The 12612-nt window shown below is 45.3% G+C and overlaps 1 protein-coding gene across 1 annotated transcript in view; it reads right to left on the reverse strand.

Moving 5' to 3' along the window:
• The window catches only part of LOC142573496 (uncharacterized), a 27037-nt gene continuing 14425 nt past the window's right edge, over nucleotides 1-12612 (reverse strand). The window contains exons 2-5 of the mRNA XM_075683024.1: nucleotides 3756-3991; nucleotides 776-853; nucleotides 500-641; nucleotides 1-230 (exon numbers count right to left, since the gene is read on the reverse strand). Coding sequence (XP_075539139.1) covers nucleotides 26-230; nucleotides 500-641; nucleotides 776-853; nucleotides 3756-3963 — 633 coding nt within the window. The 5' untranslated portion in view covers nucleotides 3964-3991 and the 3' untranslated portion in view covers nucleotides 1-25. The remainder of the gene's footprint in view (nucleotides 231-499; nucleotides 642-775; nucleotides 854-3755; nucleotides 3992-12612) is intronic.

Here is a 12612-nt window from a genome sequence, read left to right on the forward strand (position 1 = left end):
TGAGGAGGTGGTCAGATTCGTGGCTTTAATGTGACCACAGCCTTCGGATGTAGATGCAAGCTGTTGCCAAGAAGAGCCAAGCTATAGGCTCAGTGACCGAGGAGCAGCACACTTGGAATCCCTCAATGTAGATACTCCTCTGACCATCCGTCTTCAGTTTGAAAGCAACGTCCGGGCATTCCCCGTTGGGCGCTATGGCTGATAGGCAATCAGCGTACTCGGTTACTAGCCTGTGGAACAAGAAACAAATTTTAAATTAATTAAATTCTGGTTTATTCACGTGCCGATACCACAATCTGATTATGAGGCACGCCATTGCGGTCGTCGAAACATTCGGACCTGCTGTTCGGTACGTTGTAAGTATGTTGGCTCTTTTCTGTGCAAGACAGACTCAGCTATATCATACTTATAGCCCTATACGTAGGACGTATGTTTATCTTTTGGTGTAGACCAAGCGCAATATCGACAGGCCCGTGTAAAAGGTCAATAGAAGAATTACCTGCAAACTCTTCGCCGATGCAGAGGCCGCATTTTCTTGTGAGGTGGTCCTCTGCTGCGGATCTTTTTGGCCAAGGTTATTTTTCTCTCACACAAATTTCTTGCATTTACAAGTTCCGTTTCGTTGCATCCTTGTACGGGTGCTGCAGAAAGCAAATAAAAAACAGCAGCATAAATGTCTGTAATAAAAATATTGCCAGCGCTCGTTAAAAAAATTGCGGAGAATATTTCAAATCGTTGCAGGTCTTTCGTGCTAATGCTGTATTCGTTTACTAACCTGCTTGAGCCAAGCGTCGCAGTTTTCTGATGGCCTTTTCTAATCTACGGTTCCGCAAAGATGCAATGGGCTTCCTGTCTGAAAGCAAGAAGAAAACAAGGAAAACAATTGAAGTAACGCAGAACTGTGTAAGTTCTTGACAACTTGTAGGTCATACCATCTTAGTCGTTAACATCACGCGCCTAATTTCTTGCCACTGTTGGCGAAAGCAACTTTACGGGCGAAAGTAGCCTTTCAAATATGTAGCACGGAACGTCGTTTTGGCTTGTTCGTTAGGCAGACATAATCCTCAATCATCCTAACCGTTCTGTCGCGGATTTCGTTTACTATGCGCCAAGTTATGCAATGTACGACAGCTTGTGCAATATTTTGTTTGTGCCAGATGCCATGAACGAATAATGCACCGCGAGTGTGTTGCGGTCGATCCCCTGCTAATCAGAAATCCTCCGGGATTCGCGCCGAAGCAGGTGCGGAATTTGAAAAGATTCAGGGGATGAATTCCGAAGGCTTTCCGTCCGTGAGAGGTTTTTGCAAGGTCGCCTGCATTCGCTAATATTGCGAAGTAAGCCGATTCCCTGGCACCTGCCGTTATGAACAATTCTGGCGGAAGAACTTTTCTTATGAATACGGACCCTAGGTATGTATTAGAAGAAAGGTCCTTGCATTCTGAATTCTGTTCCTTGTTCGTAAAATACGTTTGTCATTGGTCGGCCGTCTTCTCAACAATACATTCGCTATCGCGACTGGCCTAGCACTTGTTCCAACGTGCCACTCTATAGCCTACAAACTGCTTAGTGAATACGGCCCTAAAGCGCGAATTCAGAAAGCTTCTCTTAGGAAGAGCTTTTCCTCATTTCCTGGCTTATCGGGCGATTAGAGCTCACGACTACGATAGACGTGATAAAAAGACCATCGCCGTGGAGTCATCGAGTCGCTGTCTGCACCTACGCAACTTTTGTCAATGCGGAGGTCCCGTATTCACAAAACGTCACTTAAGTAAGTGCCATCCGCCATTGACAATCACAGAGCCGGTCATCTCGTTATCATCCCAATCGCTAGCGTGGATGACTGGCACCTGAAAGCGGGCCAATGATTAAAGGCTCTCACGAACGAAAAACTTCGGTAGTTCAGCCACAGAGCTCGTACTCACATATATAGTTATTGTGCCAGAACTGTTCGTAAAAGTATATTACAGCTGAACATGGTGTCTGACATTTTATTAACGAAGACGGCCGGCGAATGGGAAACAGATTTTCGGCGACTTCCCAAAAAGCCTCTGGTTCAGGGCCTCCACGCAATAAAGATGGTGACAGTCGGTTCAATAACACAAAATTCAACTAGCAGAAACAGCGGTTCTAGGTTTTAAATAGGCTCTAAATATTAGGTTCAAAATAACTCTAGGCTCTAAATATTAAAGATGTCTGTGTGCCATGTTTGCTCATTTCGCCAAAAAAAGGGGTCGAAGATATTGTCTAATTTTCACCTGTAATCCATTCTACAAGATCCCCAGTGTGCTCGCCATGTGACGGAAAGTTCTCTTTCATTCTAATTGTTGTTGTTTTCTCATTTAATTTTTTGTGCAATCATTATAATATGAGGTATAATGTAAACGGGCACTCAAGACGACAGAGGAGACGAAGACACAGCGCCCGTTTGCGCTACACCTACCGCTATGCAGTACCAACTACAGCCTATCAAACTGTTCTTTTAATTTTTGTATTTCCTCCAGGTTATATCGAATACAGAAAGTTCCAATGAGCCAGTCACTTCAAATGTTGCAGTTGCTAATTCCATGTGTGGAATGTAAATAATGTAGCAACAGTTCATTTGGAGATGATGTTACTTGCCACCTTCTAGCATTGCTGCCCAGGGCATAAAAAAATCGCTGGACTCACTTTCTGGAGCTATTCACAATGAATTTTGCTATGCCGGGGATGTAAGGCGAGGTAATTTCGATGGGTGCCGCTGTAGCACGCTAGGAATGTTGCAGTTAAGTATTTGAAGACACTCTTATTCCTTTGCCTCAGTTTTTATGTGTTGTTCGGATTAACTGCACCTGCTCTCCTAACGAGTGCGTTAATAGTGACATCAAATTGCTGTTGGTCAACTATACTCGTTGCGCAAGTCAAGCCTGTCGTACTGCCTTGTTATGAAACGTGGCGTAAAAAGCCAGTGGGTCACCAGGCTCTACGGGTTTGCTCATTGTAGGACAACCCAACTAATACTGGTTTAGAAGGGCCCCTTAAAGTCAGCACAGCAGTCATGGTGGGTACGTTCACTGATTGTAGCGGTTATCTTTCGGACGTATTGACTTGGTTTTGGCTGCCCTCCAAATAATGTCATACATTCGTGTTTATGTCGTACAGCCCGGCTTTCTTTGTTTTTGGACCTCGGGCACATGGCCATGCTAGTACTGGCACATCAACCTCAGGATGTTCCAACATGCCCGATAAGCGTGGGTACATTCTCGATGAAGAGCGATGAATGCGTGCTCTTCCTTGACGATGTCATCCAGAACGAGTCATAAAATTTAGTTTACTGCTTTTAAGTCATCAATAAGAGCCCTTTATTTGGCAAGGCGTCATCTGCACTTCATAATTTCGTACGATGTGAATTTGATTTTATATTAATCTTTCCAGTCATTCGCGATTCCGACTCTGGAGCCACAAATATCTAGAAGGTGAGGGAAACACGCCACGATTTACAAATTAGCCGTGACATATGGGCCTGCTGCTGCGCTGATCACGCTTGCAACAGCCTGGGAACTTTACAAATCGTACGCCAAACGGTTGTTTCTTTGCCTCGAACTTCACGATATATGGCAACCACAAAGTGTTTTTGATTTTCACATCAAGCACTTTTTTTGTCTCATTTGGTCCAAGAATGAAAGCGAAATGAGCAACAAATGGAACGGCCAGAGTCACTGCCTCAGTGAGCGACCTGTACCGTTGATTCCCTCTCGCGCTCTTTTGCGGCTCACCCTGGAAGTATTCGTAGTACTCGTCCTGATCGTAGTAGTAGTACTCCTTCTCGCCCGTGTCCTCGAGGTAGTACTCGTCATCGTCGCTGCCGGGATGTATCGGTGGCACCGTGGGAGCAGAGCCTTTATCAGCAACGACGCGCCAGACTCTCGAGCACGCCACACCTTGAAGCCAGGCTACAGGGAGCAAAGCGTAGAGCCATCTCATGGCGTACTGATGCTGGCTGCTGTCTTTACTGAGGAAGATAAAAGAACAGAAAAAAAATGACCAACCCTTTTCTACAGGAAAATGGGGGTAAGCGAAGCTTTTCCTGCGTGCACCATGTCCTTAGTCACGGTTAAGTAATCCACAGGTAACGGTGCCGGATTGCTTCGGCCTCCCGCTCCCTCAGCTCGGCATCTTCTCGTTGCTGTCGGATTGCCTGGGCTCGGGCTGTTCTAACGGATGGATCGGCTAGCCGATGGCGAGCCCTTTCACGGGCGAGTTCTCGCCGCTGCTCGTCGAACGCTACCCGTTCCTCGGCTTGGCCGTCCCATCCGTTTTCCGAGACTGAAGTGAACGGAAGCGAAGCCGGTGCAGAGCGCGCGAGACCCTTTGCTGCCTTTTAGCTCCCCGGCGGAAGCGAAATGGCTCTGATCGGTTGCGTGCGTGGCATGAGCGCGCGCCTATGCAGCTGGAATCATTGCTAACGACTCACGCTTTATCTCCGGCGCAACTGTCAACTCATCAAACCACCCTTTCCCGCAGCTGCTCTGCTCTAGGGGCAACTGGTTTTTTTTTGCGTGACCACGATAACGTCACTTGTAAGCCAATGCAATTTTCGCTTGAAAAACCCATCTCAAGGTTATTTGACTCCACTCAGTAGGATGTAAACACACCTGCAGTCCACCTACAAAGCATTTGTCACATTAGAACGCCTGATAGACAGCCTCGCTTGGTTTAATCGATGTTGACCACCGCTGCGTACTATTTGAATCTGTGTTCAGTAATAGAGTGTATTATCGGCGTCGAAAACTTGTGGCGCGTGGGGTCAGTGAAAACATCTGTGCCCGTACTCACAAAAGCGTTATTGCGCTAAAACTGATAGCAAGAGCAGGCACCAGTCAATCGCAACGTTGCATATATTTAGGCGAAGGTGGAACGCTAATGGCAAGCTGCACTTATGAATGAAGAGCTCTGTGAATTTAACCCGTGGGGCCAAACTCACAAAACTTTCCGTTCATAAGTGCTGCTTGCCATTAACGTTCCACCTTCGCTTCCAACGTTACGACTGACTGGTATACTGCTCCTGCGAAGAGCTTTAGCGCAAGAACACTTTTGTGAATATGGACCCTGGGCGTCTTCACAAAGCAGCTCGTAAGAGCATTCTCCGGCCAATAATGATAGTGTAGATATTATTAGCGAAGGTAATGGGCCAGTTCCTAGCAATTCTTACGAAAGATAAGTCTTTAAAATTCGGTCTCCTGCGCCCTATTCACAAAACCTCTCTTACGTAAGTGCCACCTTCGAATGGCCATCGCTGTGGCGGTCGTGTGGTCACCACTCCGATCGCTATCATGAAGGGCGGGCGCCCAAGCTCTGGCAAATAAGGAAACGATCTTTAACGTGCGACAAATTTTGTGAGTACTGGCCCAGTGGAGAACTCACAACACTTTTGGTTCTTATAATTTGTTGTAGCGCACGCGCAACGATACTGACATAGAAAGTACTACATCAGAAACCACAGCGGTCGCATAGCGCTGTGTGCGTGTTGTCTCACCTACCTTCTACGCCAGTGTCGTTGTGACCCCACGCTACAAGAAATGAGAATATGCCCAATCAACAAGCCCATAACCCTCATCGGCTTCTCACTCGTGAGAGCTCTTTATCGGCTGCCAGCATGCGCTAATGATATGTCCAATACTACGATAGCCTCAAACCTGCTTGTACAAAAAGTTCTCTCGTAAGAATCAATTTGTCATTACTGATCTACATTGGCAAGTGTGGACTAAGATGCGGCACCGACTTCGTTATCGACTACTTTGTAGGCGGTATGTCCAAAGAGCGGTAACATCTTTTTTTCTTTTTCGACAGCTGCTTTATGTGAACTTATGGCACCAATGATAGAGTCGGCTAAAATTGAAACACCGATATAAGCCGCAGAAGACTAGGCGCACGCTAAACGCAATATTTAGATGTATACGGTTTGCGCGATCCTTGTTGCGTTACATACTGCTGCGGCGGCGCACATAACGTGTCTCAGCTTCTTACGCTCTGTTCAGCCTTTGGTCTCAGAGTCATACACTAACACGTGGATTTACACAGAGCGTCATTAGCGCGTGTCTTTCCCAATCGGCTGTACCTTTCTGACGCTATAGGCCTAGGCCTCAAATAACTAAGAGTCTCTTTTGTTAATACAAACGTAGATGGTGCCTTCGCTATCATCTCGTCCACTGTCACAATCATCCAGCATTCGTTGTTAGACATGAACTGTTCTTCCTGCGCAAATGGCTTTATTTCTTCAGGACCTGCCTATTGACAACTGCTGCTTCTTGCTTGTCTCTATTAGTTCATTTGTTTCTTATTAAATAAACTAGCGTCTGGTCATGTTATGCCTACATCTAAGAAGTATCCGATCGCGTCTGCTGGAGATGCAGTCGTGTTTGCAATGAAGGGCGACGTTTCAAGGGTATAAAGGTCAATAATTATTTTGAATGAAACAACAGCTTAGTAGTCCGAGAAGTGATTTAGTAACCGATTAATTTTCTTCCAGGCCCTAACGTCCTTTTCGATGCATGAACAAAGACAAATCGCATACACCGGTGCTTGAGCAAGTTATGGCTGCTTTGATTGCCTGAGTACTTTGTTAAATCGTCTTACTTAGAGGAAGGTCAGTTTTTGTACATCCCATAAGTTCCAAGCCTTAAAGCATCTTTACAAGACTAGACAAAATCCATTTAACGGCGCTGACACTGTTCCGGAGTACAATATTGCCATGGTTGTACAAGCAGCCTTTCTGGTGGCACTGCTCAGGTGAATGCTTGAACGTCTATTGTCCAAATACTTTCAAACACTACACTTTACATTTATTTACTTTACGTTCAGTCAATACAGTTACTACAAAATGCGCGAATGCACAGGAAGCACTTACATGTTCTTCGTCTCCTTCCTTTCGCAACCTATGGCTTATGCCCACTATGGGTGCGATATGGAAAAGATTAAAATAAGGTATGTTATAATAACAACAGAATTCTAGCATCGATGAAAAGTGCAGCGAGAGAAGTTAAATTGCATACAACAGGGAAATATCAGCGAAAAAGAGAAAATTGAGAAAGATAATAAAGACGGTGAACAAACTGTAGGGGAGTTCTAGCCCAAGTCGGTGACGAAATATTTCCAAAAATAAGTTTTTTTAGCATTGAAGCGGCAACATGCGAGAAAGATACTATCAATTGTTTCGTCCTCATTACAAAAAAAGAATAACAGCACAGAGGTTAGGGTTTTAGGATAAACCTGTGTATGCTAAAAGATTAGGAAGGCAATAGGAAGGCAAGATCGCTTTCAAGATTGGGCCGCGGAGTAGTGTATGTTGCGACTGCGTGCGGCGGCCGCGCCATGCGCAGAACTCCCCACCCTCACCGGTGCCTTAATCGCGACGGAATACGGCGCGCTTACTCCCAGCTTTCCTCGCTTGCGTGTGCGAGATTGAGCCGTCATCGTCGGTTCACCGTCGCACGCTTTCACTCGCACATACAGCATACGGCGCGCGGGAACTACGTCAATGCCCTCGGACTTTATACGGAACATCACGTCGAAGGCTGAAATGCGCCTGGAGTGTCAATATAATTACTATCGCAATAAAAACGGTCCCCTTTTCACAAGAAATTAGCCGCGGCTTGCGAAGTGACAGTTGTACGTAGTTTAATTATTCGCGTCGATTTAATGTTTGGTGGGTGAAATTATGTTTAGTGCTCCGTCCGAGGCTTTGCAAATTTATTTATTTATTTATTTATTTATTTATTTGTTTGTTTGTTTGTTTGTTTGTTTGTTTGTTTGTTTGTTTGTTTGTTTGTTTGTTTCCACAAGCAAGGAGGTACATGGTTGTGGCGGAAAAAACAAGGCGGAGAAAGCTGGAGAGAAAGCAGCTTGACTGGCCCCAGGTTCCACATTGTCACGTGGTAGTGACGGTTGAGGACACAGCAACAAAAGAAAACTGTGGATGGCAAAACTAACTTTATTGGGCGAACCTGTCCCCAGAAAAAACCGGCTACACTCAATGCTCAACGAAAACGGCGAACACAGTCGGCTATCGTCGAAAATCTGATCAGCGGGTCAAGCGCATCGGTTTTTATACATCAGTCGTCGAATGTTCAAGAGTAATCGCTGGGACCCGCGTGTTTTCCACAAAGTTCTACACGATTCGCGTCGCACATACAAGCAATCAGATTACACAATGTTCGGTGACAGACAGCGGATGGAACCATCGATAACATTCCAGAAAGTTCCGGTACATCAAGGCGCATCCGGCGCTGTGCGATAACATTTGTTAGGCGGTGAAACGTGGTCGTCCGATAAAGATAAACAAGTACACGTGTCAATACGCCCCTCTTAAAAAGCATCGACCCGATGCTGCCAACAAACGAACGTAATAAACAAAAACACCCGTAGCAAAGAAACAACAAAATAAGGAAGTTCGTCAGCGTGCGTAAAAGGGCTTAAGACGCACCACGTGGACCACTTCAAATCGTGCGCGGCGCCGCTGTGAATGCGAAATGCCGTCTGGCACGACCTCATAGTCCAGTTTGCCAACACGTCGGATGACCTTGTAGGGTCCGAAATAGCGTCGCAATAGTTTCTCACTGAGTCCTCGTCGGCGTATCGGAGTCCAAACCCAAACACGGTCGCCGGGCTGGTACTCGACGTCGGAGGTTGTAGTGTCGGCTGTCGATACACTGCTGGTTTTTGATCCGTAGGCGGGCGAGCTGTTGGGCTTCTTATCTCACTACCATGGGCGTAGCCAGAGGGGGGGCTTATGAGGCTTCAGCCCCCCCCCCCCCGAAATTTTTTCGTGCTGCCCATGCACCGCCGACCAAAGCAACCCCCGGTGCCGGAAATCATTCTGAATTTTGTCTAGAATGTCTTTTTCACGCTCGAAAAGACATTTCACCGCGAACATTGCGAACTCGGGCTGGATTTCGCGGCAACGCCCATGCACCGGGAGTCACATAACGCAAGCAGCCCCATCCGAGCGCAAAGTTTCAAGGGCGTTTTGATGGCGAACGAGCTCGCCGTGGAATCTTGCGGAGGCCGCGGAATCTACGAAGCGCATGGATGTGAAATCCGAAACTTTATGGGTATAAAGTTCTCATAAACTTTTGATGTGAAAGGTGCATTGACATTTCCAAAGTTGTGCTTTAGATTTTCAATTGCGGAACTTTGTGGGTTTAGTGTTTCTATGAATATTTGACGCCAAAGGTCCATTGACTTTATTCTAAAGTCTTACATCGGAACATACAACGAGACAAGCCGAATCAACACACTATCAGACAAGTTGACAAAGCCCACAGCGAGGTCCGACGAGATGAAGCGTTGTGCTGGTTCATTTGTGCCGTTATGACACATAAAAAATATAATTTTTTTTCACCTACGTCAAAGCATCCAAGTCAAGACACTAAAGCCAGCCTACGTTTTTATTTATTTTCCTAATTTGACTTTTATTCGCGAGGACACATTGAGCCTCTTCAATTTTTTTGTCCTCACTACCCTACCCGCGGGCTGCCAGAGCCAGCCAGAGCGCATGCGTTTATTTCGTGTGGCACCGACCACCGCGCGGCGTACTTTGGTGCGCGTTCGCTTTTCTCTGCCCGAGTGGATTTTCGCCTGGCAGAGTTTTGGGCACTTTCTGGCTAGTAGAGGAGAAACAGAAACAATGCATTGTCGCTCGCCGCCATCACTGTAAGGACTCGACTGATTGCAACGCGTTCGCTTGAGCGCAACCTCTCCAGAAAGTCTTGTCAGTGTAGTATACCGAGCAGTATGCGTATGGTTCTCGGTGAACCAAGCGTCTCACGTTTTCTTCGATATTTCTTCGGTAGGCACATTAGGTGCCCAAAGTAGGCATTTTGGTTGTGGCCAACATACTTTGCGTTTTTTCATTTCGGTGCCCCGGGCCCACAAAAAAAAAGACATTGTTGCGGCGCGGCGAATTGTCGCATGGTGAAACTTCCATTTTGCTACTTCTTTTGCGGAAAGTAATGGGCCACGGGACGCTTCAGTTGCAGGATACTCTTATTACATAGCATTTTAGTCCATAGTACATAGTATTACATAGGTTTTTTTGTATATGTGCAGCGATCTTTGTTTCCAGTGACACATTTTTGCCTTTTATCAAGCTGTATCTTCGCATTTGTATATTCCATTGTATCTTCGCACTTCTAATGTACGAGGGTGAGTCAAATGAAAGTGAGCCTACCCACCTCGCGCAATACTGGTTCGGTTCATTATTTGCGAGGCATGCGCGTAGCACACAGTCATCTCTAATTTACAAAAGTGACACGCAGGTGTGAGGATCAATATTTTTTAATGCTCTCATACACTGGGTTGAACATGGCTGCGTGACATAATGGACGCTTCAGAAGTTGAGCAGCGTGGTGCCCTGAGGTTTTTGACAGCTGAAGGTATTTCCCAAAAAGACATTCTCGCCGGATGGCTGCCGTGTACGTTGAACATTGCATTTCATTGGCCACTGTTATGCGTTCGAGCAAACGGTTCAGAGAAGGACGTGAAAGTTGCAAAGACGACCCAAGACCGGGCCAAAGCCATCGTGCACTCACCCCTAACAAAATTCCAAAGGTTGATGAGCTGATGAGACAAGAACGGAGGATAAGCATCGATGAACTGACAGAGCGTGTGAACATCAGTCACGGTTCGGTCCATGCAGTAGTTCATGAACATATCGGTTAAAGGCTCTTGTGTGCGCAATAGTTGCCCAAGATTTCGAACCACCGCCAGAAGACGGAGAAGTTCAGCGCTGCCTTGACTCATTTGATCTGGTATCACAATGAGGATGACGACTTCTTGTCTGCAATTGTTAGCGGGCACGAACCATGATGCAACTACTACGAGCCTAAAACACGACAGCAAAGCTTACAGTGGAAACATTCGAATTAGCCACACCCAAAGAAAGGAAAGGCCGTCATTTCCGCCGGACAGTGTTGTTGACTTCTTTTTTCGATCGTCAGGGGCCATTACTGATAGAATTTGCTAAATCTTGAGAGATTATGAATTCTTTTCGTCATTGTTAAACGCCGGATCGGCTGCGTGTCACAATCAAGAACAAACTACGTGGAAAATTGACGATTGCGTCATCTTGTTCCACGACAATGCCGTCACCGCGTCGCTGATGTGGTTAATACAAAACTGGCAATGTTCAAGTGGGAAACGCTGCAACATCCGCCATACAGCTCATACCTGTTGCCTTGCGACTTCCACATCTTGGGGCAACCCAAAAAACAGCTCAAGGGAACCAGATTCGTGTCGGACGACGACGTGAAAAAGTCAGTTGCAGACTTTTCGAAACAGCAATCCAAGAAGTTTAATGAGACGGGAATCACGCGACTCGTTAGAGAATGGGACAAATGTCTAAATGCTCATGGAGACTACTTTTAAATAAAGTGCCCCGTTTGTCATATATTCGCATTGGCTCACTTTCATTTGACTCGCCCTCGTATATTTTTCAGAACTCCTGCTCTTTATACGTGCTCTCGTTTGCGGCTATAATTTCGGTGCAATTACTCACGATACACGACCGGTGACAGCTGCTCCTGCGTAATACACTGGAACAAATGACAGCGTCATTGAGATTTTTCACTGGCCGTTGCATATGTACAAGAATCTAAACAGGGTTCTTGAATGAAAAAGTTTCATTGACATATTTGACCTCAACTTGTCAATTTCAGGGCCTTTACATTTTTCATGTCGGCGGCATGCACTACTTTGCTGGTTTCGAACTAATATAGTTCTGAAGTTCGTTGATATCTTCTTTACTTATTAAATAGACAAATAACATGGAAGCATTGATATCAGTTATATTGGACACAATTTTTGGCACATACAAGTATATTCTTTGATGAAAAATACATATTCCACTTGTTTTGACACTGCGTACCGTTCAAGAATTCGTTTGCAGCATCTTTGGCAATGGCAATGCAATTATTATTCATGTATTTGATCCCCAGACAAATTGTCTAAGAGGAAGCTTTAGCTGGGGCCCAACTCCGACGCGGCCTATTCAAATACATGTAAAACGTAGAAGCGCTTTTCTGTGATAACCCCTGGATCGCTTTTAATTAAATTTGTTGCATTTGAAAGAAAAAGTTATATTTTAGTGTCTGTTGGAAGCGGAATTTCGATGTAGGGCCTGAACATTATTTAAGATATTTTGAAAAACTCGAAAGTTCCAAAAGAATAGAAGCACGACGTTTACAAACTAACAGCTCTGCATCAAGAACATATGTCGCTGTTCTGTAAACGGCATCTATTATAACAGTGAAAGCGGACAAATTCGGTGTGTCAATTCGTATCTTACGTGAACTGGTTACGTTGTGTACAAGGATTCTGCCAAAGCCGTATTTCCATAATCCTAAATTTCTTGAGATTCATGTGTAACATATAAATTTTGTCCGCTGTAGATGTACTATTAGGTGTAATTCACAGAATTGTGATATCTTTTTTGATTGCTGAGTTACAGAGTTTTGAACTTGATAGTTTCGTTTTCCGAAAATTTGCGATTTTGGTCAATTTTTAATAAAGAATTGACAACCGAAATGGAAAAGGCGAAACCAACAGTCGCCAGAATTTAAGTTTTTCTTTTGAATG

This window comes from Dermacentor variabilis, chromosome 1 (assembly GCF_050947875.1).
Source record: "Dermacentor variabilis isolate Ectoservices chromosome 1, ASM5094787v1, whole genome shotgun sequence".
Taxonomy (NCBI): Eukaryota; Metazoa; Arthropoda; class Arachnida; order Ixodida; family Ixodidae; genus Dermacentor; species Dermacentor variabilis.